General features: G+C 41.0%; 1 protein-coding gene across 1 annotated transcript; it reads left to right on the top strand.

The window, feature by feature from the left end:
• The first annotated feature begins 328 nt into the window (after positions 1-328).
• LOC137145210 (sulfotransferase 6B1-like) lies at positions 329-14,762 on the top strand. Its single transcript, XM_067535899.1, has 7 exons — positions 329-530; positions 5,254-5,390; positions 10,179-10,268; positions 11,652-11,778; positions 12,912-13,006; positions 13,308-13,464; positions 14,632-14,762. The coding sequence occupies exons 1-7, from the start codon at positions 329-331 to the stop codon at positions 14,760-14,762; spliced, it is 939 nt and encodes a 312-aa protein (XP_067392000.1).
• Positions 14,763-19,065: the final 4,303 nt, after the last annotated feature.

Here is a 19,065-nt window from a genome sequence, read left to right as displayed (position 1 = left end):
AATGTATTATGTGCACATGCACTATGTACTGATTCTACAGCAATCTTTTACACATGATATTTTGAAATTATATAAGAGTTTTGATTTAAGAAGAATTTAATTCCCTTGTTTTCCTCTTTCGACCTGCTCAACTCCCACTGAAGTCAATGAAAGGACTGTAAATGACTCCAACCAGAGCTAGATCGGGTTCACTATCTGGGACTATATCTCTCTGTACAGATGAATAGGGAGAAGTCAGGTGTTCTTCACCTGATCTCTAAAGGGCCTTCTAAAAGGTAGTCTGTGCCTGTCTCTTTTTGCCTAGAGTTTTACTTCAAGAGAGAAGACAATGGCAAACCATAGGAAGAAATTCATTGATCTGCTGGATAAGGCAATGGCTGTTGCTGACATGATGGACCATGAAGATCTGCTTTTTTCTTACAAGGGGATTCTCTACCCCACAACTGTATGCAGTCCTGAAACATTCAAAGCTCTTGAGTCCTTTGAAGCTAGACGTGAAGATGTGATCCTTGCAGGGTACCCTAAATCAGGTGAATATAATTTGTTTGCTATGGAAATACAAGGTGTAATATAATTATAAGGAATCAGGCTGTAGTAAAAACAATGAAAGGATTACTTCAGTTTATGTTAAATAACCTTAATTAGGATGATATGGCAATGGAAACTATTCATACGAACGAGAGAAGAAAAATGACATATTCCTAGTCGAAGAAATGCCACTGCTATTGCCAATGTTATGGTTAAGAATTTAAATGCCCAGATCAAGAAAATCAAAGAAATGTTTTTTAACGTAAATATAACTCACTCCTGTGGAGCATATATACTATTTTGTAGTACTATACTTGCTGTACATTTATATTTACAAAATTTACAAATATGTAATTTTGCATGAAATTTAGCATTTGATTTCCTCATACACAACATCCTATAGTTCATTTTTATATCTCCCTATTTAAAAAATTGCAATCTTCTGATACTTGAAAAATTGAAATGTTAGGATTGTGTAATCATGGAAGGTGAATCAGTGAATAATTCTACATGAATTCCTTTAATTTTTTCCCTCCATAGATTTCACTCACTCCTAGGTGGGTGATGAAACTGAATGTTATTCTCTATGAAACTTTAAAGACTAGAATTAATTGCTGCAGGAAGTCACTGAAGCAAAGAGATTATGAAGATTCAAAAAGGGATAGGACTTTTACATGGAAGACAAGAATTTCTAGTTATCACTTCCAAAAGTTTTATCATAATTATGATATTAAATTTGATGATTCTTGTCTTAAGCCATTCTCTATTAGAGATCAGAATGAGACAACATGGGAGGCAGATTATCCCACATCTGCTCTACTGGCATTCCTTCAAAATTTCCCTGTGCTTTGGGGGAACTGTCATTAATGCAACAATAAAGATGGACAAAACCAACACTCACCTGTCAGGCAATGCAAGGCTGAGGGTGAGAACTCACTCTATGCTCTCTTTCATTTATGCATCAAAATATGATCCATCACTTTTCTATGATATAGTTTTACAACCTGGAGTTCTGTGTACAACATTACCTACCAGTAGAATAAGTTACCGTACAGTACAGTCTTCAGACTTGGCTAGATTTTTAAAGTCCCACTCAGGTCTTTTAGAAAAGGAAACATCAGATTTTTACCAGAAAAAAGAAGTGAGAGGAAAACTTCTCTTATAACTAATCAAAGACTACTGAAATAGGTATAAAATGGGGCTCTATTCTCCAGTCTGTTAATTTCTAAGCCTGACTAAAATACATATTGATGGTCTGAATAATTCCCATAAACTTCCTCCACTGTATAAAATGTAACCAAGACTAGAAGTTAATGGAGAAAATTCAATCCTGATGTAACTTCACTGACTTGGAGTCACATCAGGGATGGATTTGACTTAAGAGGAGTTTTGACAAAGTAGGGACAGGATCAGATAGAGGGTACAATTCACAGCAGAATCAGAATATTTCTTCCAGATTATGATTAATATTCCTCTGTTATCTAATGTAATAATTCTATTAATCTGAACCTCATGTATGGTAAGTGTTGGAGTGATGAGGCTGAGTGCATCTCTGTCCCTTCTCTGGTCTCTCTGAGTGCAGTTGTTCAGAAGTTAGACTTCATGCCCTTACTTGTCTCTGGGGTTGAATTTCACAATGTCCCCGCCCTTAAATGGGGATCAGGGTTCAACACCACATCTATGCCAACCACTTATTACCCTGCAGGTCCAACTGGACATCTGCATTTCTTCCCTTCGGGAGCCTGTGACCAGTGATTCAGTGACTAACTGTCTTCTTAAAATCAATATGTTTATTTGCAATGGAATAAGCATGGAAAAAATTATTTCAAAACAAGAAACAGTTTATATGCATATTTAGCCTCATGTTATTTTTCATATCACTAGAAGCTAAGTTAGATAGACTTCTTTTCTGTTATAGGAAAAGAACAGACCTGAATTATGCTCTTTTAGGAAGCCCTGGAGCTCTTGTTATCAAGTCTGGTCCCACTTTTTCTGTCAGACCCAGACAGTGTGGTCCCTCACATTGATTTCTGCTATCAGGGAAGCTAGATTTTCTCAAATCCCTTCTCCCCCTACTCCATCTCTCCCCCGTGAGTGTGTCTAAGCCCATTTAGCATATTGTTGAATTGTCTCTGTTACAGGGCTCTTGTGTGCATTAGGAAAAATCCATACCCTTGAGCAGTATAGTTAAACTGACCTATGTTCCCATGTAGACAATGCTGGGATAATATAAAAATCCTTCCATCTACCTAGCTACTGTCTCTTGGGGATATAGATTACCTGTGCCATTGGAAGAATCCCTCCTGTTGGTGTAGGTCATGTCTACACTTAAGCACTGCAGCGTTTTAAGTCTAGACAAACCCTCAGACTGATTTTTCCCTTCCTGGCCATCTTACGAGAATGCCCATCGCTCTGTAGTTTGGCAGTTTCCAGTTTTGTGAGACTGTAGAGAGTTACAAAGGGATCTCACAAAACTGGGTGAAAGGGCAACAAAATGGCAGATGAAATTCATTGTTGATAAATGCAAATCAATGAACATTGGAAAACATAATCCCACCTATACATAGAAAATGATGGGGTCTAAATTAGCTGTTACCCCTCAAAAAAGAGATCTTGGAGTTATTGTGAATAGTTCTCTGAAAACATCTGCTCAATGTGCAGCGTCAGTCAAAAAAGCTAACAGAACGTTATGAACCATTAGGAAAGGCATGGATAATAAGACAGAAAATATCATAATGCCTCTATATAAATCTATGGTATGCCAACATTGTGAATACCGTGTGAAGATTTGGTCACCCCCTCCCAGAAAAGATATATTAGAATTGGAAAAGGTACAGAGAAGGGCATCAAAAACCATTAGGGGTATAGAACAGCTTCTTTGTATGAGCAGAGATTAAAAAGACTGGGACTTTTCAGCTTGGAAAACAGATGACTAAGGGGCTATGATCGAGGTCTATAAAATCTTGACTGGTGTGAAGAAAGTGAATAAGGAAATGTTATTTACACCTTCACATGACACAAGAACTAGGGGTCACCCAATGAAATTAATAGACAGCAGGTTTAAAACAAACATAAGCAAGTACTTCTTCACACAATGCAGAGTCAACTTGTGGAACTCATTGACTGGGGATGTTGTGAAGGTCAGAACTATAACAGAGTTCAAAAAAGAATCAGAAAATTTCATGAAGAATAGGTTCATCAATGGCTGTTAGCCAAATGGTGAGATATGCACCCCCATGCTCTGAGTGTCATTATTGTCTCTGTTGTCCCTTTGCTAGAAGCTTAGAGTGGACGACAGGGGATGGATCACTCGATGATTACCTGTCTGAAGCACCTGGCTCTGGCCACTATTGGAAGACAGGATACTGGGCTAGATGGACCACTGGTCTGACCCAGTATGACCGTTCTTATGTAGTGTGATGGGGTGGCCTCCGTGCTCCCCTGGGCCGAGTGCTTCTTCACTATGGTAGGACACAAAATGGCCGCCCGGGACTCCCACCAGTCTCAAGATGGCGGCCGTCTCTCTTCGGACCAGTCTTCCCGCAGGTCTTCGCAGGCCGAGTAGTGCCCTTGGGACCTTGGGTTCTAGGGTTTGGGGGTAGGGGGTGTCCGAGCCCGCCCTCTCCTTCGGACACCAGCCCAGAGGCCCTGGCGGACAGCAGTGGCTGGCTGCTGCTCAAAGGAAATGGGCTGCTTCCCTACCCGGGACCCCGTCGGGGCTAAGTGGCCACCCCACCGGGGAAGCCCCCCCTGTTTTCCTCTGGCTTCTGCCACTCACTGTTCTCCTTCTCCTTCTCCAAAGCTCCTTCTCTTTCTCCAACGCTCCTTTTCCAAACTCCAAGACGCCTGCTCCTTCTCGAAACTCCAAGAGCACACTACCTGGCTGGCAGGGAGCTCATATCTGCTCCCAGGCAGTGCTTAATGGGTCTCAGCTGGCTCTGGCCTCAGCTGACCCTAATTGATCCCAGCTGGCTCTGGCCTCAACTGACCCTGATTAGCCTGGAGGGAGCCTTGGGCAGCTGCTAGGCGAACAGGGCTTTGATCATTCTTGGGCTAACGTAGCGCCCTTCTACCACCCTCCGGTAGCCCCTGTCACAGTAGTTACACCCATTCAGCCTTAATCTTTTGCCATCACCGGACTTCTGACGGTGTGATCGTATACTAACACTGTCTGTTCCCATTGGACATTCCAACGTACCATCTGAAAGCTTGCCTATACTCAAAATGATACAGTGTAGACATAACGTACCCCAATGGGAGGGGATTCTCCCATTGCCTTAGGTAATCCACATCCCTGAGAGGCAGTAGCTCGGTCGACAGAAAAATTCTCCAGTTGACCTAGCTCTGTCTACATGGGGATGTAGGTTGGTTTAACTAAACCGCTCAAGGGTATGGTATTTTCACTCCTCTGACGGACGTAGTTAAACTGACCTGATTTTTTACTGTAGACCATGCCTCAAAAATCCTCTATGTAGGCCATATTTTGGGGTACAGATCAACATTCCCACTGAGCACCCACATTTATCACAGCAAGAAAAAAGGAAATCTTCCTTTATTACAAATGATTTTCATTTAGCTAAATGAACTTCATTGATTTTTCTCGTTCATTAGTTAATACACTGTATACAAATCTTTCCAGTTGCTATATATACATTCAACTATGAGAAATTGTAATTGTTTGAAAGGTTTTTCATCCAATTCTGTTTTTCATTCCAATTTTTTAAGGTACCAATTGGGTTGGTCAGATCTTAACTAACTTGGTAACAACAGCTGCAGAAAATAATGAAGATGAAACAAATAACCTGAATGATGAAGAACTAGAAGTTCCCTACTTTGAAGTTGGAGATCCTGAGAAATATCAGGTGAGAACTGAGGACCAGATCCTTAAAGGTATTTTGGCCCCTAACTCCCATTGATTTCATTGGGAGTTAGGCAGTTAAATAGCTTTGAATATCTGCACCTGAATGCTTACTGAAATTGCTAAGACTTACAGTTTCACATATAATTGTTGACAGTGTGGTGTGTGAAATACTCTATTGTAGAGAAAGGCCTCTAGACAACTATGGTGACTGCTGTGACTAGAACAAATCCTGTATGTGCCATCCAGTTCAGAGGGACATGCTACTAAATGGGCAGCCATAAAGAGTTGAAGAGGGTGCAAATTTATAACAATTACATGAGACACTTACAAAAACTCAATAATATATTGGCCCAAAGAGGGTATAAGGCAGAGTTCCATGCAAAGTCAAATACAAAGACCATGGAATAGAATGGAAATGCAGGCGCTTGGGTCCAGATCCACAAAGATTCTTAAATGCCTCCGTTCCATTTTTAGGCTCCATAGCAATCCATAAAACCCATGCTTGGCTGCTACCTAACCCAGTAGATGCCTAAACTCACACGTCACCTAAGTTTTTGCAGTAAAAGTTCCCTGGGCACCTATGTTTCTGCCTCTGGGTATGTGCCTGGCTGCCTCCCTCTAGGCATACAGATGCCTATTTCCCCACTAAACTCCAGTGCAATCCACCTAACTGGTGTGCTGAGTCTGATCCGGTAGCTGTGCTCAGAGGCTGCCTAGATATATTCAAAACAGGCGGTGGTGGAGAGAACCACCTCCCTTCTACTGTTTAGCCCAGTCACATGGACAGGATGGGAGAGACCATTGGTTCAAGTCTACCTTCTACCTGATGAGGAGAAAAGAATCTGAAGAACAAAGATCTCCCCACTCTCGGGTGAGTGCCTTGACAACTGGACTGTGAGATATTCTGATGTGGGCCTCCTTCAATCTCTCCTACTGAACTTGTTCCACCTTAATGAAATGATTGACTAATTAAATATTAATGAGGTGAGTGATAGAGAGTTACTCTACAGTCCAGTGATTAGAGCACTCACATGAATGGTGGGAGATCCCTCTTCAAATCCATTCACCCCATCAGGCACAGCGGGGAGTTGAACCGGAGGGGTGTGTGTGTGAGGGGGTGTCTATTACATCCTCAGTGAGTACCTTCACCACTGAACTAATGATTAAAAGGGAGGTGTTCCTGTTCCTACTCCTCCCTGTTTCCCTTCCGCCCCTCACCCAGTTGTTTTATATACATCCAGGCTGCCTCTGAGCACACCTACCAGATCAAGCCCTTCATGCCGTCAAGCTTTCTGGAGTGTCTGTCTCAAGAGCGTGTGTACCACCTCAGGGCAGATTTTTATGACACAGGGCACAAACCCCAAGCTGGCTGTGAATTCTATGCTTAGATTTCAGCAACCAGGTATCAAGTGGGCACAGTCCCCATGGGTACTCCAGTCTATCTAGCTTGCCTTTGTGAAATATGGCCCCTTACACCAAAAATCACAACAATATTCAGCAAAAACAACAAGAGTCCTGTAGCACTTTAAAGACTAACACATTTAATTTCTGCAGGCGTAAGCTTTCATGGGCTGCAACCCACTTCGTCAGATGCAAAAATAATATTCAGATTACTCCCAGTCTCAAAGTACCAGTCACTTACCCCAGGTCAGTTAAATCTCACATCAAAGACACTTGTATCCAATCCTATAACAAACTATCTAAAGATTTATTAACTAAGTAAAAGAAATGAGAGAGTTATTTACGAGGTTAAAGCAGGTAAACACACACACACACAAATGAATTACAGACTTAGGTTCCAAAAGGTGGTAGAAGCTTCTTTAATAAGAAAGCTCTGTATGTTCTTTAGGGCTAACCCAGGCCAAGCACTGGGGATCTTTTGCTTATGTTTAGTAATCCTTGTCCTTCCAAGTGCAAGCAGCAAAAAGACTCCATTTTTTCTTATCAGGGATCTTTATTCCCTTCCTCCAGAGTTCAAGTTGATGGGACAAGTTCACTGCACATCTCCTGTTTATGGGTGTGGGTGGGAGCAATCAACAAAGTCTTTTGTCCTCTGATGTTTCACGGTGGTTTCTCTGGTTTTTATGGGCCTTCTCTTGTGCAGGAGCCAACACCTCCTGTGGCTAACTAGTATTTCACACTTGGTAATGTCTCTCTCCTGACTGGTGCTTTACTGTTTCAGAGCAAACACTTTTACAGTTACTGAACAAACCCCTAAATATGACCTTATAACATGGGATACAGATGTTATAAGTAAGACTAATGCATGCAGCAACTTACAAGCATATCATAAAGTCTAAACACTTTTTTATAAATCTAATACCAATTTTAGCAATACTAACACAGGTGAGTCAGACTGGTTTCCAGCTGTGCATTTGTGATGTGTTCAATTGAGGCCAAGGAGCTGTGGCATGAGCTGGCACTGGTCTGCTAGCACCACATGTGACTTAGGCAGAAGAGTGCCTATCTTTTCCCAGCTTGTGGATCGCTAGCAGAGATAGACACCTCCCAGCAGCCCGCACCTAGATAGTGGGCACTATCTCTGAGCAAGGGGCAAGGCTTAGCATACACCTTTTCGGCAGTGTCTCCCATTGGCTTGCTTAGGTGGCTCCTGTGACCTGTCCATGTCTAGGTAGCCCACCTGAAAATGCAAAGGTCAACGCAGGCTGCAAAAAGGAGAGCGGATTCTCCCAAACTGGTGGGTAACACTGCAGTAAATTCACCAACCAGTCACCAACAGTGCCTCTGATCCCCCACACTGGTTATCAAGAAGGTGAAAAACAAGGAGCTACACAGCCCTCTTATTGCATTTCAGTCTCAGGCTCCCAGTCAGCAACTAGGTCCAGTGAAGGGATAAGTTATTAAAAGTCTATTCCCTTTACCAAAAAGGTTTTCCTGATCCCCAAAGGCTCAGCCACATTGCCAGATCAATATAAGTTTGGAATTTACCCAAAATACCCCGCTGCCAGCCAATTCTTTAGTAACTAATACTAAAGGTTTATTATAAAAGGAAAGAAACAAACAATTTGAGAGGTGTTATATGATGAAAGCAATCAGATACACAAAAATGATTTAAAAGTCCATATCTATCAGGTTTTTAATAGAGCTCTGGAGTTTGCAGGCTTGTATTATCCTTCTGGTGCACATCCAGTACCTGGATGGGTCTCAGACCTTTGTTTCACAGCTTCAGTTGCAGATGAGTTGGCCCAGAAGTAGGTAGGAAGCAGGAATGAAGACAAAATGGGCTAAATTAGTGAAGCATTTTATAGTCTCTGCTCTGCCATGTGGCTTGTTCAAAGATAAGCCTACAGCAATGGGCAGGGCAAGGCCTTGCAGACCCCTGACCACAGGCATGTCTTCACAATTGTCCTGATGATTCATAGGTGCAGTCCTGGCTTCTCTCCCTGGGCTCATTGTGAAGACAATGGCCCTCGATGAGTCATCAGGAGGACAGCGCGAGTCCATGTTTGGACATGGACGTATATCATACATATCCATAACCTACAGTACATAGATGTTACATGCACATAAACAATATTATCATACTTAGCAAATTATACCCTTTCCAGCAGTATCTGACATGGCATATCTCTTACAAATTATTGTAATTTTGCAATATTGATATCAATAATATCATAACTGATCATTCATATTCCATCCAGCATCACAGCTCCTCTCTCAGCAGGCCGGCTTTGCAGGTCTCAGTCTAAGGCACCTGCGTCTCACCATTCATTGGATAGGGAGCCCCGGTGCCTAATTCTGGCTTTGTGGATCACAGTGTTGTTCCTGTGGTTGTCTAGGGACCTAAAAATCAGGTGATGCAATACTGAGTGTAGCAATGACTAAGTCCCTTAATGGATCTCGGCCTGAGTGCTTAATCCTTGATGAAACAGCTCTTGCACCAATACGAGGCTGATTCAGTCCATCACTGCTCTGCTGCTCACCATCTCCAGTCTGTCCATTTGTTAACATTTTCATTCATGTACTTACTTTTTTTTTGAAGTGAACTTAATGCTTGTGAAAGACGAAGTTAATTGATCCAGAAAAGAGAGACAGCCCCTGCAGAGCTAGTGAGAGGCTCTCTGCACTATCTTGCCAATATGCCTTAGTGCTGACATAGAGAACCTAGATCAAGAAGTGACAGAGTAGCTCCATCCCCAATGCCTAATTCAATCCCTTGCCTTTTGCTGAGACTGTAAACAAGGATGCCAAGTACCGATGGGCACTATTCCAAAGATACAGCCAAGAGGATTCAGAGTTTGGATGCTTAATCTGAACTTTCTGGGGTGGCCCTTTTATTTGCATTCCTCTCTTCTCCGTGTCCCATCTTCTTCTCCCCCTTTCAACCAAACCAGAACCTCTTTCCTTCTTCTGGTTCCCAACTCCCACTCTCTTAGTCCCAACAGATTCCCCCGTCTTTCTAACTCCTCCTTTTGATCCCAAACAGGTTCCTTTAGCTCTCATCTCCCATTTCCCTCATTCTGTTTCTTACTTTTAGGCATGTTCCATTATGCAGGGGGAAGTGTAAAATCATATTTCACTTTATCTACTGGCACTGGACAGCTCTCTTCCCAAATCTACTACACTCAGGGGTGTCTATAGATTAGAGACACTGGTCGCAGGAAAACCACAGAACTCCAAAAATATGAAAACTGCTACCAGCTCCACAGAGCTTTCGAGAGCCGTTGATACAATAGAAATGGGGTATTTTTGGCACAGGATTGCAGAAAATGTTATGTTACAATAATTAAATTGCTTGTTTTCCAATTTTCTTCAATTTGTATTAAAGCGGATGGAGAAATTATCTTCTAGAAGAGTTATATTCACTCATCTCCTTCCACACAATCTGCCTGAGTCGATCTTCAAAAATAAAGCCAAGGTGAGTGTTCATTTAAATGTCCTGAAGGCCTACGTGCTTCTGTAGAATTTTCAGACCCCTTTAGACTGCCATTATCATTTTTAAAATCTGCAGAATAGGTTCATAGTGCTCATTCTGGCCACTTTTAGGGCCTGGTCCTCTGGTACAGCATAGCTACTTCACTTCACATCACAACAAATTCTGGGCATTAAAAATAGTACGCATCCGAGGGACCAAGGATATGCGCCCCGAAGAAGTAAAAAATTTGCTCTGTTGGTTTTATGGCAGCCGTGACTGTGGCTGAAGAGAACCACTCAAGAGAGACAATCATGGCTGCATTTTTCACACTTAAAGGTGGTTTTTCGACCCTTTGGACTCTGCCTTCTGCGAGCTCTTTTCTCCTCTGCTAAGCTGGACTGCTTCCTCTTGTAGCTTTGGAAACCTTTATTGAGCTCATGTTTCCAAAGGCTGCAGTGCTGAGTGTGATCTTCCCAGTTATCCATATCCATGCCCATTTCTTTCCGGTCTCACTTGCACACATTCTTGAAACACAATTTTGGGCATCCTTTAGATCTTTTCTCAGATGCCAATTAGCCATAGAGGACGTCCTTTGGGATGCACCCATAACTCATTTGGCACACATTCCTAAACCAGTGGAGGCATCTCTGTTTAACGAGTGTTTGCATGCTGGGCATGCTGGCCCACTTGCACACCTCAGTGTTGGTGACTTTGTCCCTCCAGAAGATTCCAGGAATTTGACGAAGACAATATGTGTGAAAGCTGTTGAGCCTTTTTTACTGATGAAAGTATAAGGTCCACGTTTTGCTCGTGTACAAAAGTGTACTGATAGATAACACATGCATAATACACACAGATCTTTGTGTGTTCTGTGGTGTATCCAGTCCCATGAGGATCACCCAGTGGAAGAGGGATGCTACAGTGATAGAGAGGAATTGCTACACAGTCTACTGTGGGTGGCATCTCATTTTCTTGTCACTAGTGGGTGGTGCTTCAGTGTGGGTGGAGCTTGAGTACAACCATTTATTTTTCCAATCTGACCCCTGAATTTGCCCCTGTAACTTTTAATCAGGTTTATTTTAAGAACATTCACAGAGTCTTGTTTCAGACAAAGCACATGGAGATAGTGTATAATTAATTTGGGGAAAACAGGACAAACAGATTTCTGAGAATTCAGCCATTAATCTTTGATGTCTAGTGAGAGATAATGAAAGAATTGTACCTTTTGCATATAACATCAAATGGTTATTTCTGTGCTAATATATGATGGCCAAGAAATTACCAATATTATAATTAAATATTATTATTTTTCTGATACTGTATTTTTGTTATGTCTAGTGCCAGAAATATATATATATATATATATAACATATATTAATTTTCTAGATACTGGTGCTTGTTCGAAATCCCAAAGACGTAGCTACATCTTTTTACCATTTTAGCAATGGCATATCTATACTTTCATCTTATGAGACCTGGGATGAGTTCTTCACAGCTTTCATGACTGGAAAAAGTACTGTTCCTTTTTCTTCTTTTGCCAATTATTTAATGTGTAGAATAAATCTGAAAATATGGAATTTGTAATCTCGATTCATTAGACTATTTTCATTTTAGTTTATCACCAGAATTACAGAGGTTAATGGAAGTATTTTTTAAAAATTCAGGGAATGTTCTTTAAAAAGTGGCTTATGGTGGGAACATGCATATTTTTATAAACATCACTGAGAAGTAGAAGAAAACAGTTTCATGGGAGCAATCTAGAGTTTATAAGGAAGCCCACACTGCTGATGTTGGCTTTTGGGCTCAAGGCTAAAGTTCTATGAATGGGGTGAACTAGAACTCCCTCTCCCTTCACTGGTAGGTAAGGATTTTGAGGCAGATACCACCTAAGAGTGTCTGCGGATTTATTTGTGTTGCCTTGTAAGAGAGTGGGAGGGAATTGAAATATGTAAAGTGCACCCCCGCCACACCATCAGTAGAGGAACCCTTTCCTTCCAGTTTGCAAAGTCCACAGACATGGCTCTCGTTTTGGTCTGGCCTTACACATATCAGGATATTAAAAAGTGGCATTCTATTGTTGGGAAAATGCAAATAGTAAATACATTTTTAAAATAACACTGTAAATAATCAAAAACTTTAAAACAGAGGCAAACCAACCCACCTGTATCTCTCCCCCTATTTTATAGGTAAGGGATGACAATTCATTTCCCATTAAAAGTGTTTGGGGAATAAAAGAAACAGAGAGGTTTCTAACTAAAACTGCTAAAATTCTGGTACATGGAACTGGACTAAACCCTATGATGTCTTTGCTGTGCTAAGTAAACATCAACTTCTAACAGTCTTCTTCAAGAGTGCCAAGAGATTATGCTACCTGGCAGTGGGTCAATCTGAAGTAAGTTGACCAGATGTCCTGATTTTATAGGGAGAATCCTGATATTTGGAGCTTTTTTTAACATGGGCACCTAATACCCCCCTCCACTCCCCCCCCCCCCCCGACCCCTCCTGCCCCAATTTTTCACACTTGCTCGGTGGACACCGTTGTCTAAAGCTTTAACAATCAGTCTAGGTTTTAAGAAATATACTCTGTCTTCAGCCGTTATTCATGTTCATAATTATTAATTTCTATGATTCTTTGGTGTCTTCCAGTGCCTTGGGGTTCCTATTTTGACAATATTTGTGAATGGAGCAAGCATGTTGATGATGAAAATGTTATGACAATAACCTATGAAGAACTGAAAGAGGTGAGGTTAACACTTTAAAAAGAACACTTGTTACTGACGAAGTGTACTGGTAACAATTCTACAGATTGTCTTTTTCATGACCTCCAAAGTGTCAATGCTATACCATCTGAAATAGAACTGGGTGCAATTCACTTCTATACAGAAGGCCAGCATAATTTCTCTGCACCACTTCATTATGCTGAAGCCATCTAAACACATTACATGAAAATATGGAGCCAGCTATTGTAAGTGGAAATGCCATGAAAATAAAATAATACATTTCATCTGAATAACATCCAATGTGTTATCTTCTTCTTTACAGAACACGGCTTTGGGAGTGAAAAAGATAGCTGAATTCTTTGGGTTGCTCCTGACTGAGGAACAGCTTCAAACAGTTGCAGAAAGGAGCAGCTTCCAGGCTATGAAAGCGAACGCCCAGAAAACCCATGGTGAAGTAGGCAATATTCTCTTCCGCAAAGGTGAACTCCTAAAAAATTCCAAATATGCAACCACCTGTCTCCCAGCAGCTTTGGAAATCATCTCCTACAAATTTTTGCAGACATAACGCTAACATTTATTAACAGCAAACGCGTTTTATTTTCATTTGATAATGATATTTGAACACTCATGTTGCATATAAATTAATAATTCACCAATAATTCCTCTTTCAAGGAGAATGTCAGAAAAATCCTTCAGCTAACTCTGGACACCTGTCTTTGGACATTTGCCTTCCTTACCAGCTACTCCTTTTGCCCCTGCCAAAGGTGACCCTCTTGAGTTTGGGGCGAGGAGAGACAAAGAGAGTGGGAATTTAGTGATAAGTTTCCTTCCCTGTGGTCAAAGGAAAATAGGGTGAGCTGCAGAGCTTGGATGGTTCTGGGGACCCGATGTGGGTATTTTCTTTTTCTTGGTTTTAAAGCTAATCCACTTTGCCATAGGGTATGTCGACACTGCAGTCAGAAATGTGATTGCAGCTCAGGTAGGCATACCCACGCTACCTTTAAGCTAGCATTGCTAAAAATGGCAGTGAAGATGCAGTGGCATGGATCCCGGCATGGGCTAGCAATAAGAATATGTTCCCAGGGTTCTGGATGGGCCTGTACAGTATTGCAGCTTCCGGTGCATTGTCTTGGGAGGACACTGAGATTGCTGTTGTGAATACCAGTTTCACAGTCATCTGTTAATGGGAATTCAGACAAGTAATTCCTCTTTATGTCCTAGGTGCCGCTTCACAAAACAGTGCTGTGTGAAGTCCTACTAATTATTTTATTTCCTTAAATAAGGTGCATTTTCCTTTTTATGTGCTCTACTGAATGTAGGTCAATGAAGGTCCCAGTGGACTAGCTGAAATTGAAGTGCTTTTGTATCTTCAAATGATTCAACACTTTGGGCCTTATTCTCCACACTGTTATAGCAGTTTTACAGAGGTGTCATTCCACTGATGTCAGTAGAATTACACTGAAGTAACACTGAATCAGGCCTAAACCGTAAATAGTGTTTAAAAAAACAGAGCAACAACAACACTTCAGTTAGTGAAATGTGATAAAATGCGTGAATGATTTTTAGGAAAAACTAGAAATGGTACATTCCTCATTTTCAAGGGGTTTCTACATGAATTATAGAAAATAAATTTTGCTTCTTTGTAGGCGATGTTAACGACTGGAAGAACCTTTTTAATGAAAATCAGAACCAAGAGATGGACAAAACATTTGAAGAACGCCTAGCAAGAACCAAGCTGGGAGCAAAGATAAAGTATGAGGTATACTGCAAAACCTGAGGACTAAAACAACATTGTTGAAGCACCAGTTTCCCACAATTCTATCAGATTACTTGTATTACATACACTAGCAAAATAGATCAATTGATCCAAACTTCTCTGAATGTATGTAAATGATCACACTCCAGCTCTATTTAAAGTGATTGCTAATTCTCACTTTAAACTTAAGACCCTCCGCATGCTTAGATTGCATCTATTTAGTCAGTGATATTGTAATTACTCATATCCAGATTAATACTACATCACTGTTCCAGTACATATCACCTGGGAGAATCCTGCCCGCCCCTAATACTCCCTTTTCACATTTCACCCAATTCCATCAGTCTTTCTAAAATATTAACAATATTTGGTATGTGGAAATATTTTCAAAAAATATTTTCAATGAGGTTTCTTCTTCACAAAGCAATTTCTACCAAACACAGAGTTTAATTCAACCCCAGTCCATGTTAATGCAAATCTTTCTATAAGAAGACCCATAACAAGCATTAATCAAATGGAAGGAGAGAGAGTAATTATTAAAATAAAAGGAGCACAATATATTCTTAAAGCTTTTCATCTTTCTGAAAGTAGAGTCTTAGTCTGGGTCAGAATGGATTTGGGAAATTTACCTGCAGATTTATGACCAAATTCCCTGCTGGTGTAAATAAGTGAAACTCAATTGGAGTCAGAGGAATTGTGCCCATTTATACCTGCAAAGAATTTGGCTCTTAGTATCCCAAAATACATCCTTTTGATTCTCCTCTTGTTTATATGGGTGTCAGTTGTCAGCAGCTCCATTGAAGTCAATGAAATTACACCAGTACAAAATTGACATGAGTGAGAGCAGAGTCAGGCCCTATACACATGTTCTTTGTGTGTCATTCTTAACTATTGCTTTTGTTATTGCTGTAGCTATAATACAATAAAAATTACAGTCTAGTATTGGCATATTTGCTATTTCACAGCTTCTGACTACTCTCCCACAGCAGGACAGCACTGGAGTCAAACCTTGGTTGCCTTCATCACATGAATAGACGCACCCATTGACTTCAGTGCATGAGTCGGGCAAGCAAGAGCACCAGTGAATGTTTTCCATTAGTTATAGAAAACCACCCGGTATCAGACTTTTACATTCTGTATTAATAATGGATGTACCATGCAGACATAGATCCTGGCTTGAGGTTTTGGGGTAGCCCTTCCTGATGGTCAAAGTCATTAGTGGGATAGTGGCTCTCAGAAAAAGATGTCTGAAGTATGTTCTAATATATAATGCATTAAACAGATAAGGTAGCAATTGCAATAACTGAGTGAACAAGGAAACTGAAATGCCCTGCACCCTAGGCTTTCAACGCAGCGGCCAGGGAAATGCTGATGGGCAGGGGAGGTGAAGGACACTGATGCGCCCTGTTGTACTTATTACATGGATAAAGAGAAGACTTCACTCTCCACTGCTATACATTCAGCATCTTTCCTAAGCACTAAAATTCAACAGAAAATTTGTTAAGAAGAATAAAATTCCAGGCATGCTTACCTGATGCCAAGATGAGGCAGCCAGTCAAATGCTGGCATATTGGAGCCAAGAACACCAAGAAGTGCCAAGAGATGATACAGAGGGACAGACAGAAATTATAAAAATGGCCAGAGTGTAGTGGAATAGCAATCAACTTGAATAAATGCCTGTTGTTTCCTGGAGGAATATAAGCTCCAACATATATATTCAGTGGCAGTAGATAGGAGGCAGCAATGCTGAAAGGGATTTAGGTGTGAAAGTGGACAGCACACTGTATATCATTTTGTCATACCATATGGCTGCTATGAAATTGTCAGTAGAAGTTTAGGGTGCAAAGGGTAATTCATCACTCCATGTAACCAGGAGGTGATATTTACCCTCTATATGGCTCTACTTGACTGTGCCTGAAATATTGGGTTCAGTTCTGTGATCTTCATTGTTAGAAAGATATTGACAAACTAGGTACAGTTCAGAGAAGATCAACAAAGGTTATTAACGGGGTAGAAGGACTGATTTATAAGAGCAATTTATAGCATGGGCCAGATTATGTTCTCAGTTACACCATTTAAATCAGGACTTACTTTGCCAAAATCTATGGTATTTCTTAAGATTTTCAATGGTGTAACCTCGTGGAGAATTTCACCCAGTATGTAAAGGGCAGCTAAGTAGGGACATGGTAGCAGCTGACACCTATTTGACAGAAGCCAGAGGAATATATCAAAGAGGGAGGTGAATTTGAACTGAATGGGAAAAATTCTTGATAGAGAAGTGTATTAAATTGTGTAATATACCGGGAAACCTCATCATCTGTGGACACTTAAAATTAGGTAGGAGACTGCACCAGAAGGTATGTAGCATGGAAGCATCCTGAACTGGCAGTGAGATGGACTGGATGAGCTAGCAGGATTTTGTCCATATATTATTCTATGAGAAGGAAATAAATACAGCCCTTTCACTACTGGTTGTGACCTCACCTATTTCTCATAAACTAAACAGAGACAGGTGAGGTAAGAATTTGGATGGGTTACTTCAAAAGAAACACCTAACATAGTTGCTCAAGATGTGTTGCCTGGGTGGTTTAATTCCAACATATCAGGTGCCTCTGACTTTCAAAAGAGAAGCCAAAGATGAAAGTCAACATCAGAAGCAGTAAAATATATGGTACTCCGGCCTTGGACCAGAATAGCTCTTTTATAGATATAGTAGACAAAAGGTAAGGCAGTGAATAATGAAGCCTGATGGATTTTGTTCAGTTTAGCGAAACTAACAAGCGGACATGTGCCCTTTAGCTCTGACCAGTCATTTATTAAAATTCTTGTCTATGAACTCAATTATTCCTGCAGCCAGAAATTAATAAAGCCATTGTTAATAAAAAGCTAGTTATTGCTTGAAATCTACTGGATAGGGTATTAACGTCAGAGTCAGTAGACCCATATCTACTGCCTTAGCCACTGATCTATCTTGCGAATTTTGGCAAGTCACTTATTCATGCTGAGCCTCTGTTTTACCATCCACCCTTTGTTTGTCTTGTCTATTTACATTGTAAATACTTGAGGGCAGGGACAGAACGGTCTCTTCCTGTGTTTATACAGCACCTGGTAAAATGGGGACTTGATTTTGGTTGGGGCCTACAAGCACTAATTTAATAGATGTAATAAATATGAATACTATTTAGGAAATGGAATGCTTCCTTTATTTTTAAACTTATACGCTACATTTTATTCAAAGACAAGCTTTCTTTTATTATTCAAAGACAAAAACAAACCATCTTTGCTAACTTGAAGTTAGGGTTGCAGAGTGCACCAGAGCTCACCAGAACTGCAGTATAACAACACTGCAGTTTAAAATTTCCAATCGTTTTGAAAATAGGAGCCTAAAATTAGGTTTTTAAGTCCATATTTAGGCACTTAAAATTAGGCCTGATTTTCAAAATTCCTGAGAATCTAGGTGCTCTCCCCTGGAGCCTAATGAGAAATTCTGGGTGTTGAGATTGACAGTTTGGGATTTGGCTATTTCAAATTGTGAAGGCTCTTTTGTGTCAGTCTTGAAATATTGGCACTACAGCTGCATTAGTTCAAATTTGCTCATGGGCAGCCTGTTATGGTGCATTTCAGACAGCTGCCGTGCCCAGGAAAGGTGCTTGACATCTTGCTGAAACACCATCACTGAGAGGCATCAAGGCTGTAGTCTGGGACCATGGATTTAGATGGACTCTCAGCTACTGACCCATCCCTATGGAATAATGGTTTTTCTACATAGCAGCTGGCAAGTGGCTGAGCAAGTGTGACTGGTGGATCTGGTGCTTTTCAGGGTGAGCAGAGGACACAGAGAGCGAGGCCCTGTTTAAGGCTGTGGGTTTGCTCTGTGCAGGTGCTGACCACCGCCACGCGTAAGGAGGACTGGTAGAAACAAGTGAACAGAAGGGACTTTGCCCAGTCTGAAATGCTGACAAACCTGAGACTCACAAGAAGAAGTGAGTTCAGATGAGGAGAAGGTGTATCTCAGGACTTCCATTATTTTCCAAGATCTGTAACTTTCAAAAGTTTTGAAAATAAATTCAATGGAGAGTGAAGAAATTCCTCTGCTAAGAATGCCTTCCTAGCTTTCCTGCCACCTTGACTCTGAAGCTGTTAAACAAGTAGGCCCAGCATCCCCAGGGTCTAGGAGGAACTCGGAGGATAGCCGCATCTCACATCCCAAGGAAGGGTGTCAAATAAGTGCTTTGAACCTGGGAGTGTGCTCTGGAGTCCCAGAGCTAGGAACATTCACTGAGCTCTACCCAGACCCAGCTGGTTGAAAGCACATGGAATCCAG

The sequence above is a fragment of the Emydura macquarii genome, unplaced genomic scaffold, assembly GCF_026122565.2.
Source record: "Emydura macquarii macquarii isolate MOO-44397 ecotype Brisbane River unplaced genomic scaffold, CSIRO-AGI_Emac_v2 contig_3517, whole genome shotgun sequence".
Classification (NCBI taxonomy): Eukaryota; Metazoa; Chordata; order Testudines; family Chelidae; genus Emydura; species Emydura macquarii.
This window is presented reverse-complemented; position numbering and strand designations above follow the sequence as displayed.